A 17,229-nucleotide genomic window follows, 5' to 3' on the forward strand; every position below is an offset into this window, starting at 1 on the left:
CGAGGCGCAAAGAAAAGACAGGGGAGGTCACTGTTGGCAAGAAGACTCCACTTATTAAAGGAGGTTGTGTCACTTGACATTAATAAATGAAATAAAGGCTATAACTGCTCCAATTTTTTCAGGAAGAAAACTTACTTTTGTATATTTTTCAATTCTATACCATAAATGATAAAAAAATAATAATGAAAAGTAAATCTAATTCAAATTACAGACTACACATTTGCTACGTCCCCAATTGACACTCTAATTTAATTTATTTTATTTTAATTCAATAATCTATTTTTAGAGCTGGCAACCAGTTCAGGGTGTCCCCTGCCTACTGCCCCGAGTTAGCTGGGATAGGCTCCAGCACCTCCGCGACCCTCGTGAGGAAAAGCGGCATGGAAAATGAATGAATGAATAGATTGAAAAGAAAAGAGTTCCAAAAATGGTTCACAGTCGAGGAAGTATGGGGGGAAATGAATAGCAATACAAAATAAAAGCACTTTTATAATGAATCAGATTGGAAAATAATCCAATGCACAGGACTAATAAAGACATCATCCCTAAAACCATTCAAATACATTTTGGAAACTAAACAAACAATAAACAAAGGGAAGCGCAGCATAAAAGTTTTTCAAATAATAACACAAGCTTATTATTGTAATACATTGTCCTTGGTTTGATCAGCCTTTTGTGTCCTAAAGGAAATATTCCATAGATATTTTAAAATCATTCTCATTGAGAACATTAAAACTGTATGGACTCGGAAACTAGAGAGAATTGCTATATTCTGACACTTGCAATGCATTCAACAGCTACAAATATATAAATATTTAATGTGCAAATTTTACTGTTGACCAGTGTAAGGTTTTATTTCAAAGCACCTTTCAAGACACTCAAGGTCACTTTAAAACAGGGTTTACAAAAGCAAAAAATAGAGGAGACTTAAGCTAAATCTAAGTAAATCAAAGTAGCAGGAAAGACGTCATAATATGAAACAGAGCAAATGATCGAGCTTGATATGACGTAACCTAACCTAAAGTAAACCAAATCTATTCGATTAAAAAAAACATATTGGATAGTTGTGAAAAAGACCAGGACCTGCAAAATTATTTCAACTTTTTCAAAAGTGGCTCAAGGGAAACTGAATAAGGAAATTTAAAAAGCCTTTTCCACTGTAAATGTGTGGTGGGAGTTTAAAAACCTTGTCAAACACCGCAATTCAAGTTTATTACTCAGTCTGGCTTCTTGCGTGTTTTACTATATTTCCCTTGTGAGAAGCCAAAAGGTTTCTCTCCAGTGTGTGTTGTTCCATGTTTGTTTAAAGATCTCTTCTGACGGAATCTTTTATGACATACTGAGCAGGCAAAAGGCTTTTCTCCAGTGTGTGTACGCATATGCCTTTCTCTATTATACTTCTGAGAAAATCTTTTGTCGCAAAGTGAACAGGCGAAAAGCTCTACACTGTGTGTGCTTGCGTGTTGGTTTAAATTTCCCTTCTCGGCGAATCTTTCACCACAACATGTGCAGGAAAAATGCTTTTCTCCTGTGTGTGTACGCATATGCGTTTTTAAATTAATATTATGACAAAATCTTTTATCGCAAAGTGAGCAGGCAAAAGGCTTCTCTCCAGTATGTGTTCTTGTATGTGTGTTTAAATTTCTCTTTTGGCTGAATCTTTTACCACAACATGTGCAGAGAAAAGGCTTTTCTCCAGTGTGTGTACGCTTATGCCGTTCTAAATCAGATTTCTGACAGAATTTTTTTTGACAAATTGAGCAGGGAAAAGGCTTTTCTCGAGTGTGTGTACGCTCGTGTATTGTTAACTGAGACTGACAATAAAATATTTTCTCGCAAAAGGAGCAGGCGAAAGGCTTCTCTCCACTGTCTGTGCTTGTGCGTTGGTTTAAATTTCCCTTCTCGGCGAATCTTTCGCCACAACATGTGCAGGATAAAGGCTTTTCTCTAGTGTGTGTACGCATGTGCTTTTCTTTATTACCCTTCTGAGTAAATCTTTTGTTGCAAAGTGTGCAGACAAAAGGCTTTTCTCCAGTGTGTGTACGCTTATGTGTTATTAAATGAGACTTCTGTGAAAATCTTTTGCTGCAAAGTGTGCAGGAAAAAGGTTTCCCAACCACGCATTCTTTTGCGTCTTTTTTCAGTGATGACTTGTTTAAGGATTTTGAAGAATTTCGCTCAAAGTCATAATCCTCCTCATCAGTGTTAAAGTCAGAAGAGTGTGACGTTACGCTGTCGCTGTCCGAGAGCGGTGCTAATAGGTCTTCCGGTTGCGATTGTCCTTCTCCTCTTGTTGTCAGGTGCTGAAATGAGCCATTGCTTGATTGTTTCGCTTCTCCGCTTGGACCTTCATCTTCTTCGCTCTTCACACTGACAGCCACTGGAAACTTGAGGATTTCATTTTCCTGTTCTTCTTCTTTAATGAAGGGTGTCTCTGGCTCCTCCTGTTTGATGTACGACATCTCGGACTCCTCCTCCTGTTTAACGTGGAGGTGATTGTGCTTCTCAGGGTGAAGATCTTCTTCGGGACACTGGGTGGGATGAAGAAAAAAAAATCACGTGATCTGTTAAGTCGAGCTTTTGCCGTGATTTTCATGTTAGTTGGTGGGAGAATTCCTCAACTACAGCGCCACATCTACATATGAAATGAATTTGTTCCAGGACCTTGTTTGTAGGTCGAAATGGTCGTATGTTGAGGGAGGATTTTCCCATATGAATACATTGTAATTCCATTAATTCGTTCCACAGCCCAAAAACACACTCTAAATTCTTAATAAATACTGCTGGTACAATTAAAAATGGTAATTACACATAGCAAAACCAATAAATTATTAATAAAAACACGAATAATAAATAATAACAATAATTCCTGTAATAATGTAACGAATCGGGTTCTAATGTGGAGGACGTGTTTTACGTGCTGTACCTGAACGTACCGCGTCCCTGACATGACAGAGAGAGGGAGCGGTGCGGTTGAGAGTTTACTTTCACTTTAATGTTTTGTTGAAAACACCGTCAACTGTGGCAGACAGTAGGCGTGTCGTATTGGACAAGTTCTGAAATAAATAATAAAAACCTGACGAAGCGAATAATAATTGTCACCTTAACTTATAAAGACTGGCGAACAGAGGTCGGAGGAGGACCGTGGCGATCGTAGACATTCTACGGCTATATTGTTGAGCCAGTTCACGGATGCGCACCCCACGCTCATATTTTTCTATCATTTGCATCCTAATTTCAACGGTAAGCTTTTTCTTTGTTTCGCCATCTGTACCGACCTTTTTGAAACCTGTGTTGATTTCTCTCACAAGAAAATACGCCGTGCGTCTGTCTGCGGCAGAGTCATGTCGTCGTATTTCGAGCATGTCGTCGAATGTAGAAACAAATGGCGCGTCAGATTTTACGTCGGATGTCGAAAAGATCATGTGTCGAAACGATCGTATGTCAAGGTACCACTGTATATTATATGGGGCTTTTCAAGACAAAGGCCCACTTAGTAAAATTCCTTTTTTTCTCCTTGAATGGCTTTTCCGCGGTGCACCGCACAGCCCAAACCGTTTGACCTACCGTCACCAATGAAATATAAAAATTACAGGAATTTTAGCACAACGCAAGGACTTCTTCCGTTCGCCCGTGAATGCGGGTTTAAAAACAAAATCCAGGGTGGTAAAGTGCATAAAAGTAGTATACAAATTTTACCAAAAATGTACTGTTCCCCCAAAATTCACCAAAAACTTGCCCATTCATTTCTAATATGACAGCCATGTACGTCATTCAATTCATTTCTAACGACAAACATTTCCCCTTTATTTCAATGGCAGGAAAACAAAGTGGTTGCGATTTTTGACCGCTCACCATTACAACCCATTGACATTGAACTGGAGCCCATGTAAGTCAATGGCATTGACAGCCATGTACGTCCAAATTTTCCATTCATTTTCAATGGCAGAAAAACCTGTGTGGTTGTGATTTTTTTTACCAAAAGCTTACCATTAAGCTCACTGACATTCAACTGGCCCTAAATAAGTCCATGCCAATGACAGCCACGCACGTCCAGATTTCCCATTCATTTTCAATGGCAGAAAAACATGCACGGTTTTGATTTTTGACCATACATTTACCTTTACAGCCTATTGTCATTCAACTGGCGCACAAATAAGTCGATGCCGCTGACAGCCATAAACGTCCATGCCATTGACAGCAATGTATGTCCAAATTTCACAATCATTTTCTTTGACAGAACGTGTGGTTTTGATTTTTGGCTATACCCTTACCATTACAGCCCATTGATATTTTAGCAAGGCCCCGTCGTAATTTCTCCAGAAATTGCAGTTTCAAGTTATTTTCTTGTTCATCATATTGTCCGCGTTTTACGTCACGCTACACAGCCCAAAAACTTTCTTACTGACCCAGACCTGTGCCGCCCATAAGGTAATTTAAGCAACCGCCTAAGGGCGAACCAGCGTCCATAAAGGCGTCAAGAAAAATATTCAAATAATATTTGATGAAAGCAGTATTCAAAAAATTATACAAAACAAAAGAACAAAAAACCGTTCATAAGAAGTCTTTCAATAATCATTAAATCATTTTTCTAGTGTGCCTTCTGCCCGTTTCACTTTTTCCTGTGATGCGATAATTTCACCATGGACCCTAGTCTCACCACCCAGCAGACCAGCGAGCTACCGAAGGTGCTATTTTTAGTCTCCGCAGTTGAGCGACGTTACGGTGACAAGTCAACTTCATGAAAAGACAAAAGCTCTTAGGGTCAAGAGAAAAAGAAAGAAGACAGCAAAGCCGTGAAGAAAAAAAGAGGTTTGTTGTGGTTATTTTTTTCAACAGCATAAGCACGTAGACTTAGCGCAACTGCAAGCTAGCGGTTATTTACATAGAGCTTATATGACTTATACTTTATCATTACCCAGCCTGTTGTTTAAGAAATATTTTCACTATTCAGCCAGCTGTGGACTAGTTTCAGTTAAATTTACTCCCCCTCCAATTTTAGAGAAATTTGGACAAAGTGTACGGGAGACTAAAATTGTCTTGCTTATTTTCATGTGATGTGAACCAATTTTACCTTGTGTTAAATTGTGGTTTTCAAATAAATTTGTCTTGCCTAAAAGTGCCAAGGTTAATTAAATAAATACACCATTAAATATGGAATCAATCATTTCAAAGTTATGTGGTATTGGGGACTAAAAGTGCCACGGATTTAAATGCAAACATTTGTTATTAAATGTGTCATTAATTCATTAAAATGGTGATCAGATTCATGTAAAAACGTATTCTTTTTTTTTTTTTTGCTATCATATATTATTTAATTCATTATTATTGGATAGTCCTGTGTAGTTGCCGTGCTTCAAGAATTTATTTTCTTTGAACTACGCCCATCAAAGATAGTGACCGGATCCAATAGACAGGTACAGTAGGCTGCAAGAATTTAGGCGCTATTATGGTTATGTCATGCTGGTTTCACAATCAACAGCTATTTGACTAATATAATGTAACATTCCAGTTTCTGCTCTTTGTAGATGCTCTTCTGAAATATTTTCTTTCTACCTCTGTACATCCTGGGCCATCTTTTACAGCGAATTTATCCACATCAGCACCAAGTCCAAGCCCACCAAGTCCAGGAAAGAAGTGCACCTTCCATAACAACTGTCATATAAAAAAGCAATAGATGATTTTGCGTCAGTGAAGAAAAGGTAAGGTTATAAGTCAAGGTGAAAAAAAAAATGTTGCATTTTAAAGTGTTCTTTGTCTTTATATAGGTTTGTGTGGGTGGGTGTTAATCATATTGTAATGACAATAGTCATTTATTTAATGCATTTGCTTTTGAAGTGTTTTCATTGGTGCTTTTGAATAGTTATTAGAGGTGTGCGAAATTTCCGATTCTTAGATTATTCGCGATTCGGCCGTGGAAGATTCGAGAACGATTCAGAAACATCCAAATTCCGATTATTGAAATATGTCAAGTAAAGCGGAAGTAAAACACACTCAGCGCGCCGCGCGGTCTTCGGGACGCAATGAGGAATGGAGCAAGAGTAGCTAAACATCATGCTTGTCATTACCCGGCCCCTCGGGAAATGCCAATGCTCAACTCACGGCTCTAGCTCAACTCATTTCGCGAGATTAAAAAAAAAAAAAAAACATACCTGGCTGCTGCCGACAGCTGCTACAAAGTACATCAACATAATGTTACGATAGATATCATATTTATATAGGACTAGATGCAAAATAGACTCGGTGGCGTGAGCAGCACATGCACAGAAAGCTAGATGCAGGCGTTAGTAAATGGCCGCCATCTTAAAGCAGTAGACTTCCCTGCAAGGCTGTTATAGCGAACCTTCCAAGCGAACCTAATTAACTTTTTATCTAAAATACTCCTAAATCGGTAAAATATTGACTTGAATCTATCTTTAAAATAGTTTTAAAACTTTCACATATTGAAAGTAGACAAAATGGAAATTATGGAATAACGGGAGCAATTTTAACAACTTTAACGGTTGATTCACAACATTAATGGCGTACCGCACGCATGCTATTTTTAGACCGTGACGTCGCATCGTAAAGCGGAAGTAGAGTAGTAGTGGGACATTATAGACCCACCCTCGCATAGAAGCAATGGAAAATCTGCTACTTTTCTCCGGTAATCTTTCAAAAACGAGCATGCTGATCACACATTGCTTTTTTGGAGCTTAAAGAAACGACTCTAGACATTACGACATATGAAGGATGTTTTCTTCATACGTTTTCCGAAACTAAAAACTCGGAGGAGAAAATGTGAAGACTGACTCCACTTGCGTGGACTTTTAACGCCTGCTCGGCAGTAAACATTTATGCAGTAAACATTTAGTTGGGTTGGCATTGTCTTTCAGAGGACAAAGAGGTAAGCCATTTTGATATTTTTAACTTATTTTTTTGGCGTGACGTGCCGGGTGCTGCTTCTGTCTGACAATGAATGACCTGAAAAGAATTAAAATGGTATCTGACTGCCACTGTAACATTTTCTGTTGTAAAAAACAAGTAAGGAAGAAGTGTAAATAAGTTATAAAGATTTGTTAACAATGGAAAAAATTAAAAGTGTTCGTTGGCTGTCACTGAGTAGCATTTGCGATCGCTACATAAAACGAACTAAATTACCTCCAAGAACCGTCAGAGACGTAGGACAACCAGAGGATATAATATGTAAGAAAGACAGGGCTTGTGGTAAAGGATAGCTTGTTGACACAGGAGAATGTCATTGTCAGTCGCGTCGATTAAAAAAAGCTAAGGCTATGCTTAGGTCAGCTCGTTTTTTTCGTCTTTTTCAGCCTTCGACACTCAAGCCATCTCTTTAACTGAACATTTTTATGTTCTTCGACATCTTTGCCAGTGAATTTGGCACCAGGGACATAATTTTCGGAGATAATTGGCAGGTTTAGCTTTGTAAACATCTCCTTCGTACACGATTTCCATTAATTTCCGATTAGGGACAAACGGTGGCTTAACCCTACTTAGCAACAGTAGCTAATGTCATGAATATTAATGAGCGGAAGTGACGTGTTGCTTCAGTACGCCATTGAATGTAGTTTAAAGCTGCTGATACAGAATGGGGATTTGAGTATATTATTGTTTTTAACTATTAACTTGATACTGAAGTAGTCGTTTATTTAAGCCTGCGAGGCTTTTTTTTTTTTTTTTTTTTACATTTATTTATTTATTTTTTTAAAAAGTTTTTGTAACTAATGTACAAAACATTAAAAGCAGCTCATAGCGTGGGGGGGGGGGGGGTCATCAATAATCGATTTATAATCGAATCGTAGCCTCTAAATCGTAATCGAATCGTTAGGTGCCCAAAGATTACCACCTCTAATAGTTATTATAGCATTTTTCTTTTAATTTCTGGACTTGTTCGTTGTCTTTTTTTATATAATAAATTACAAAGAGATAACGTGCTTTTTTAGTGTAAGTGTTTAAATTTATGTGGTGAAAATAGGGGGGGGGCGCCAATAAATACAGTGGGGAGAACAATTATTTGATACACTGCCGATTTTGCTGGTTTTCCCACTTGCAAAGCATGTAGAGGTCTGTAATTTGTATGATAAATTCTCTTCAACTGTGAGGGACGGAATCTAATGCAAAAAAAACAGATAATCACGTTGTATGATTTTTAAATAATAAATTTGCATTTAATTGCATGAAATAAGTATTTGATACATCACAAAAATCGAACTTAATATTTGGTACAGAAACCTTTGTTTGCTATTACAGATACCAAATGTTTCCTGTAGTCCTTGACAAGGTTTGCACACACTGCAGCAGGTATTTTGGCCCACTCCTCCATGCAGATCTTCTCCAGAGCCTTCAGGTTTCGGGGCTGCTGCCGGGCAACACGGACTTTCAGCTCCCTCCATAGATTTTCTATCGGGTTCAGATCTGGTGACTGGCTAGGCCACTCCAGGACTTTAAGATGCTTCTTACGGAGCCACTCTTTAGTTGCCACAACGACAGGGCTCTCACTGACGGAAGGAGGTTGTCAGCCAAGATCTGGCGATACATAGCCCCATCCATCCTCCCCTCAATACAGTGCCGTCGTCCTTTACCCTTGGCAGAGAAGCAGCCCCAAAAAATGATGTTTCCTCCTCCATGTTTCATGGTTGGGATGGTGTTCTTGGGGTTGTACTCATCCTTCTTTTTCCTCCAAACACGACGAGCCGAGTCTAGACCAAAAAGTTCCATTTTGGTCTCATCCGACCACATGACCTTCTCCCATTGCTCATCTGGATCATCCAGACGGTCAGTGGCAAACTTCAGACGTGTCTGGACATGCACTGGCTTCAGCAGCGGGACCTTGCGTGCGCTGTAGGATTTTAATCCATGACGGCGTGATGTGTTTCCCATGGTTTTCTTCGAGACTGTGGTTCCAGCTCTCTTCAGGTCATTGACCAGGTCCTGCCGTATAGTTCTGGGCTGATCCCTCACCTTCCTCATGATCAGTGATGCCCCACGAGGTGAGATCTTGCATGGAGCCCCAGAACGAGGCAGATTGACCGTCAACTTGAACTTCTTCCATTTTCTAATAATCGCTCCAACAGTTGTTCCCTTCTCACCAAGCTGCTTGCTTATTTTCCTGTAGCCCATCCCAGCCTTGTGCAGGTCTATAATTTTATCCCTGATGTCCTTACACAGCTCTTTGGTCTTGGCCATTGTGGAGAGGTTGGAGTTTGTTTGAGCATGTGAACAGGTGTCTTTTGTACAGGTAACAAGTTCAAACAGGTGCAATTACTTCCGGTAATGAGTGGAGAACAGGAGTGGTTCTTAAAAAAGAACTAAGAGCCGAAATATTTATTAGTTGGTAATGTATCAAATACTTATTTCATGCAGTTAAATACAAATTTATTATTTAAACATTATACAATGTGATTTTCTGGATTTTTGTATTCGATTCCGTCCCTCACAGCTGAAGAGAATTTATGATATGATACAAATTACAGACCTCTACATGGCTTGCAAGTGGGAAAAAACAGCAAAATCGGCAGTGTATCAAATACTTATTCTCCCCACTGTATGCTGCCTAGGGCACCAAATCGGTCAGGAACGGCCCTGGACTGACCCCCTCAACACCACTTCCCAAGCGCTTATGTGTGTTTTCTTAATAATAACAAATTAGACAACTTTACTATCGAACAATAACTCGAATGCTCATATGCTTCTCCAAAACACAATACAAACGCACACAGGACAGTGATAAGCATCATCGCTAACTAGCTTAGCGCTCGGTGCTAAGTAGTAATATCAACATAGAATACAAACAATACAATTGGCTTCCTTGACTCACCTCTGACGGAGCCACGCTGGATCTAACAACACACAAGACAATCTAACTCTTCGACACTTCGTAATACTGTATTATTGATTCAGCAACCAAACCTGAATGTGGCACTGATTTCTCTCTCAATCTCATACTGGTCAACTGGTGCGCACGCAGCCTCACATTACACACAAACAGAGACTAAAAAAACAAACTGGTCATAGTTGCTGGCAAAAATTGGTGATCACATGAAATTCTTCTTGGCTACTTACCCGATGAGAATGCTTTGAAGGAGGACGTTTGGTTAGAAGGGAAGAAAAAAAAAAAAAAAGAATTGCAAATGTGGCTAGGGTTCACGGACGTTGCGTCACGTGACTCGGAAGTAGAGAATGAATGAATTTGTCATCATCATCATCAAATCATAAAAAATCATCAAAATCATTAACATTTTCAGAGTGTGGAACATTTTCAGTGTGGAATTTTGTTTACCCGGAAAGACGAAGATGAAGACAGACAAGGAAGACGGGAAAAGCAAATGCTTATCGGAAACCCGTCCCCCATGAGATGTTCAGGTTCTGAACTTCAGTGTAATCTGTTGAAGCGTTTGGAACCAACTGCAAATAACTCGACTCCAAAAATATTAAAAACAAAACAAAAGAACAGTATTGACTCAATTCGGATTTGTTTACTATCAATGACTTCCCTCGAAGAAAACAGCCAGGAGAGGTCGCTGTAGGCAAGAAGCTTCAACTCAAAGCAGGTTGTGTCACTTGACTTAAATAGAATATGCCCTTCAATATTTTCTGTAAAAATATTTGGACACTTGCAATGCATTCAACGAGTTCAGTTTAGTTTCAAATAGTATCAATAATTAATGCACAAATTATATGCTGTTGATCAGTGTAGTAAGTTTTATTTCAAGGTGCCTTTCAAGACGCTCAAGGTCACTTTACTACAGTTTACAAAAAAAAAACAAATCGAGGAGACAAAAGCTAAATCATAGTAGATCAAAGTCAGAGAAAAGTCATAAAACAGAAAATTATCTTTGATATGAAGTAACCTAACCTAAACCCAATTCATTCGATAAAAAAAAAAAAGAAAAAAGAAAAAAAGACCAGGACCAGAAAAATCATTTCAACAAATTTTTCAAAAGCAACTCAGGGGAAACTGAATAAGAAAATTAAATAATGTATGGAGAATGAAGAATACTGTAGTCATGTACAAAAGGGGGGGGGGGGGGGGGGCACGTGTATTACCATGCTTTGTGAGCGCTGTCTGCCACGGCGGTCAACAACATAGCATTCTGACGAGGTACATATGGCTGCATTTGCTCACTGGAAATACAGCATTGACTTCACATTTCTGTTTAGTAAAGGTGACAAATCTCTGAACGGTGCTAACTTTGCGTTGGCTCAAGAAAACTGTCAACCGCTAAAAACTCCACATCCAATTCAAGGAACCACTTCGAATTAGAGCACAACGCGACAAAACTCAAAACAAAGCCTCCAGGTAACGAGACAGCTAGCACTTCTACAGTTTGTAACCAGCCTTTATGTACATTTTATAGTTACAGTTTGTAAGCATAGGCGGAGTTTTGTTTTGTTTTTTTTGGGGGGGGGGGGCTACAAGTTTTATGACTCTGTAACAAGAGTCAAAAGTTTGGACACACCTCATCATTTTTGCTTTTGTTTTCACTACTATTGTAAATTCTCACTGAGGACATCAAAACTATGATGGAACATGTTGAATCATGCACTTGGCAAAAAAAAGTGAAATAACTGAAAACAGGTTTTATATTCTACATTCTTCAAAGTATCCACCCTTGAGGTGTCTCCAAACTTTTGGCCGATAATATATATACATCTTGACACTGTTCGTGTGAAATCAACTCAATTGTCTAATCAAACCCCTGCTAACTATAAAATTAAGCCTTCCGTGAAAAATTTCATGCGATGACATTTTCTGTTGTCATTTTTATGTTCAGGAAGCAAAAGGAGTAAAATGGGTAAAAATTAACCGATAAGTTACTTTTAAAGTAAATGTTACTTTGATAATAAAGTCATCAGTAAAAAAATAACTACATTACTTTTTTTTTACATGCAATCATTAATCAGTAAATTACTTTTTTCAGTAATCTGTGACATCACTGCTTGTGAGAAACTAAAAGGTTTCTATCCGGTGTGTTTTCTTGCGTGTTTCTTTAAAGCCGCCTTGCTACAGAATCTTTTTTGACAAACTGAACAGGCAAAAGGCCTTTCTCCAGTGTGTGTACGCATATGCTTTTCTTTGTCTGTCTTCTGAGAGAATCTTTTATGACAAACTGAGCAGTGAAAAGGCTTTTCGCCAGTGTGTGTACGCATATGCCTTTCTCTATTAGACTTCCGAGAAAATCTTTTGTCGCAAAGTGAACAGGTGAAAATCTTGACTTCGTGTGTGCTTATGTGTTGGTTTAAATTTCCCTTCACGGCGAATCTTTCACCACAACATGGGCAGACAAAAGGTTTTTCTCTCGTGTGTGTGTGTGTATGCATATGCCTTTCTTTATTAGACTTCTGAGAAAATCTTTTGTTGCAAAGTGAGCAGGCGAAAGGCTTCTCTCCACTGTGTATTCTTGCATGTTTGTTTAAATTTCTCTTTTCGGGGAATCTTTTACCACAACATGTGCAAACAAAAGGCTTTTCTTCGGTGTGTGTGCGCATATGCCTTTCTTTATTAGTCTCCTGAGAAAATCTTTTATGGCAAAGTGAGCAGGCGAAAGGCTTCTCTCCACAGTTTGTGCCTGTGTGCTGGATTAAATTTCCCTTCTCTGCAAATTTTTTACCACAACATGTACAAACAAAAGGCTTTTCTCCAGTGTGTATACGCATGTGTCTTTTTAAATGACACTTCTCAGAAAATCTTTTGTCACAAAGTGCGCAGGCAAAACGCTTCTCTCCAATGTGTGTACGGTCATGCGTTATTAAATGAGACATCTGTGAAAATCTTTTGCCGCAAAGCGTGCAGGGAAAAGGTTTCCCAACCACACATTCTTTTGCGTCTATTTTCAATGTTGACTTGATTAAGGTTTCCAAAGCATTTTGGTCAAAGTCAACATCCTCCACATTTGAGTCAGTGTCAGAAGAGTGTGACGTTACGTCGTCGATGTCCGAGAGCGCTGCTAATAGGTCATCCTGTTGCAATTGTTCCTCTTCTTTTGTTGTCAGGTGCTGAAATGAGCCGTCACTCAATTGTTTCACTGCTCCACTCTCTTCGCTTGGACCTTCATCTTCTTCGCTCTTCACACTGACGGCCACTGGAAACTTGGGGATTTCATTTTCTTGTTCTTCTTCTTTTATGTCGGGGGTCTCTAGCTCCGCCTCTTGTTTAATGCATGGCATCTCGGACTCCTCCTCCCGTTTAACGTGGAGGAGATTGCGCTTCTCAGGATGACGATCTTCTTCGGAAACGTCTGTGGGACACTGGGTAGGAAGAAAAAAAAAAATCACGTGATTTGCTAAGTCGAGCTTTTTCCAGTGATTTTCATGTTAGATGGTTGGATAATTCCTCGACTGTATTACATGGGGCTTTGCAAGGCAAAGGCCCACATAGTAAAAATTCCATTTTTTTTTCTTGAATGGCTTTTATTCGGCGCATCGCACAGCCCAAACTGTTTGACCAACCGTCACTGTTCAAATATAAAAATTACATGAATTTTTGCGCGACGCAGGGACTTTTTTGAATGACACCCCAAAAATGTTACGTTTCCGTCCGGAATTTTTGAAAAGAAAAAAAAAATCCAGGGTGGTAAGGGGCATACATGTTGTATAAAGAATTTGCAAAAAAATTACTGTTCCCCCAATATTCGCCAAAAACTTGCCCATTCATTTCTAATGGGATGCCATTGACAGCCATGTATGTCATTCCATTAATTTCTAACAAAAAACATTTCCCTTTCATTTCAATGGCAGAAAAACATGTATGGTTTTGATTTTTGACCATACACTTACCTTTACAGCCCATTGACATTCAACTGGCGCACAAATAAGTTTATGCCGCTGACAGCCATGAACGTCCATGCCATTGACCGCAATGTACGTCCAAATATCCCATTCATTTTCTTTGGCAGAAAAACGTGTGGTTTTGATTTTTGGCCATACACTTACCATTATAGCCCATTGAAATTATACTGGTGCCAATGCAAGTCGATGCCATTGACAGCCATGCACGTCAAGGTCATTGACTGCCATGTACGTCAAAATACCAACAGGAAGTGATCTGACATCATCATCATCGGCAATCACTCGTGATCGAGTATGATTGGGGGCGGGGGGGTCCAATTCTGGAACCACAGACTTTTGTGCGGTGTGGGGCATGGGTATGTGTGCATCAACAGTTGTTATAATACGTAAAATGAACGATAACTGCCTGTTTTTTTGCTGTCAACCAAGAATCTAGACTGTTTTACGTTCAAATCTATAGAAATTCCGTCATTTGGGCATTAATTTACAAGAAATTTCAACTTAAAAAGCTTTTTCTTTTGTGACGGTCGCCATGTTGAATTTTGTAAAAAAAAACAAAAAAAAAAACAAAAAAAACAATTAAGTTTCTATTTCTGGCAAAAACTTATGACATGTAAAATATTGCTATTGAGCCGGAAAATATTGGTATATAAATATATATATATACATATACATATATATCTGAATATATATCTTTCTGAAAATATAATATCTCTGCATTTGGTGATTTTGTGTATATAGTGTAAAAGCTGAGAATATTCAAGCCATTTCAAGTTTTGTTATACTTATATAGAATGAATTAATCAGGATTTTATTATGGAACGACTTTGAATTTTTTTATGCCGCTGCTCATGGAGACTCATATATGCCTATGGGAGCTGCCTGTTTTGGTTTTAGGTCGCTCGTGGCTTTGGTTTTGAAAGCCACAGGGGGTAATACTAGCTATTTGGTCCTAACTTTTTCCTCAGTTGGAATATGCATTTTTGATTATATATTTGGCTTAATGAGTAAAACAATGTTAATTTTTGTCGTTTACCTGGAATTTAATCACTTTCTTTTCCAAAGATAAAGAAAAATAAGATAAGTGACACTGATATGTGAACAAATCTTAATGAAGAACTGAATATTTAATAGGGTGTCCAAATTTTTTCACATGACTGTATATAAAGTTTTGTGCATGTTAATTAGTGCAGCCTACGTTTAAAAATAAGCAGTTATTGCATTTTTAAATTCTCTCTACGTTCATTTTTTTAATTCACTCAATACTTTCAACACACACAAAAAACAGGATTTCAAGTCAAAAGCTATTAAGTACCTCACACTTTTTGTTGTTTTTTCTATTTTACAGTTGTTTCGTAGACTATCCTGTCTCGATTTTCTGACCAATGTTTTGATCATCGCTGTATCGCGAAATTGTGTGATAATCGTTATCGTGAGCCTTGTACTGCGAATTGTATCACATCATGAGGTGCCCTGAGGTGCCCACCGCTCCTGTGCATTCAGAATCACACGCTTTTATTTTGAAATTGGGACCATAAAACTGGCAATTTGTGCATTTATGCACTTAGCTCACTTTTGTGTGACATCTAACGCTGCCAATAGCAGCCAATGAACAGACAAAGAAGTGACCCAAAAGGCCCCAAAACCAACAGGAAGTGACTTGAAATCAACAGGACGTACGTCGCTACACTTGGAATTGATGTTTAGGGATTGCATTAGTGTCTAGTAAAGGGTCTCGCGGTGTCCTGTGCTCTACTAAGATTTCAAGCGTACGAAAACGCCACAGTTAGCCTCCACTCAGTAGTGTTTTGTATCATCTTTTGGACAAGTCGAGAAGCGTGTTATACAATGAAATGCAATAACTCTAATGTTAGCCGAGCGAGCCCTCCGGGGAAACAAAATCTACAAATTAGAACTGGCGTTAAGCCAAAGCAATCGAAATGCGTTAGCGTGTCTTGGCTAGAGAGCTAAGCTAAAAAAAAGTTATGCAAGCCCCGGGAGCTACTACATAAAGCCAAACGACTTACACTAAGCCTTAAGATAGGACATTTTAGTCCATTAAATTCTTAATTGGTTACTTACCCGACAAGAACGCTTTGAAGGAGCTCGTTTGGTTAAGAGAGGGGAACACGAAAGAACTGCAAGTGTGGCGAGGGTACACGGACAACGCGTCACGTGAACCGGAAGTAGAAACGCTCAGGCTCTGAAAGTGTCATACATTGAAGCGTTTGGAACTAAAACTACTTCACATCATTCGACTCCAAAAATATTCAATAAATAAATCCGAAATTACGTCACCTGACAAAGACCGATTGTGATAAAGTTCATTATTTTCTGTAGCTTACTGATAAACATTAGACTTTCATATATTTTAGATTCATTACACACAACTGAAGTAGTTCAAGCCTTTTATTGTTTTAATCAGTGTTGTTAATCTTATTGAAAAAAAGTAATTAATTATAGTTACAAATTACTTCTCCCAAAAAGTAATTGCGTAAGTAACTCAATTACCTGAATGTAAGAGTAATTAGTTACTTGGCAAAGTAATTGGTGATAATTACTTTTTTTTTTTCCCTCAAAAAAAAAATAAAATAAATATTGGCCACACTATGTGAAGTTTTTGGTACAATTGGCCCGAGCCCAATTCTTTACCCTAATTTACCCTTTACCCTGAATCAACTGTTAAAAGTTGTTAAAATTGCTCCCATTATTGCATTAGTTCCCTTCTCTCTACTTTCGACATATGAACATTTTAAAACTGTTTCATCATTTAAAGATAGATTCAAGTCAAGATTTTGCCGATTTAGAAGTATTTTAGATAAAAAGTTACTTAGGTTCGCTAGGAAGGTTCTCTAAAACAGAGCAGTCCTAAAAAGTCTATTGCTTTAAGATGGCGGCTGTCTACTAACTCATTTAGTGCCATGTCTGTCATTTTGCATCTAGTTATATCTATGTACAGTACATGTGATATCTACCATGTCTACCATATCTACCATAACATGCGGGCGTAGTTTGTACTAGCTATCGGCTACAACATGTATTATTGGAGCTACCTAGCATCGTGTTTGCTCGGCGTCACAACCTTCTTGCCTCCTCCCTACTCCTGCTCTGCTCTGTCGTCTCGGTGAGTCCGTCTCCCATAGACTTTTCGACCAATATAGTAACGCATGCCTTTCAGTCCTCAGTAACGGTAACGGCGTTACCAAGATGAGAAAAGTAATTAATTAGATTACCCACTACTGAAAAAAATAACGCCGTTATATTGTAACGCCGTTATTAACAACACTGGTTTTAATATTGATGATTTTGGCAAAAAGTCAAGAAAAACCCCAAATCCCTATCTCAAAAAATTAGCATATCATGAAACGGTACTCTAAAGAAGTTATTAACCTAATCATCTTGTTACGTCCCAAGGACGGCTCGCGAAGGGCGTAACATAAA

General features: G+C 38.5%; 2 protein-coding genes across 2 annotated transcripts; both read right to left on the reverse strand.

Moving 5' to 3' along the window:
- Positions 1–444: 444 nt before the first annotated feature.
- LOC130919340 (gastrula zinc finger protein XlCGF52.1-like) lies at positions 445–10,121 on the reverse strand. The gene is made up of 3 exons (XM_057841946.1): positions 10,063–10,121; positions 5,557–5,655; positions 445–2,531 (listed from the first exon to the last, which is right to left on the reverse strand). Exon 3 carries the CDS (start codon positions 2,460–2,462, stop codon positions 1,218–1,220), a length of 1,245 nt encoding a protein of 414 aa, XP_057697929.1. The 5' UTR covers positions 2,463–2,531; positions 5,557–5,655; positions 10,063–10,121; the 3' UTR covers positions 445–1,217.
- Positions 10,122–10,753: 632 nt separating this feature from the next.
- Positions 10,754–15,938, reverse strand: LOC130922554 (gastrula zinc finger protein XlCGF57.1-like). Its single transcript, XM_057847378.1, has 2 exons — positions 15,871–15,938; positions 10,754–13,238 (listed from the first exon to the last, which is right to left on the reverse strand). The coding sequence occupies exon 2, from the start codon at positions 13,165–13,167 to the stop codon at positions 11,962–11,964; it is 1,206 nt and encodes a 401-aa protein (XP_057703361.1). The 5' UTR covers positions 13,168–13,238; positions 15,871–15,938; the 3' UTR covers positions 10,754–11,961.
- Positions 15,939–17,229: the final 1,291 nt, after the last annotated feature.

This window comes from Corythoichthys intestinalis, chromosome 1, assembly GCF_030265065.1.
Source record: "Corythoichthys intestinalis isolate RoL2023-P3 chromosome 1, ASM3026506v1, whole genome shotgun sequence".
Classification (NCBI taxonomy): domain Eukaryota; kingdom Metazoa; phylum Chordata; class Actinopteri; order Syngnathiformes; family Syngnathidae; genus Corythoichthys; species Corythoichthys intestinalis.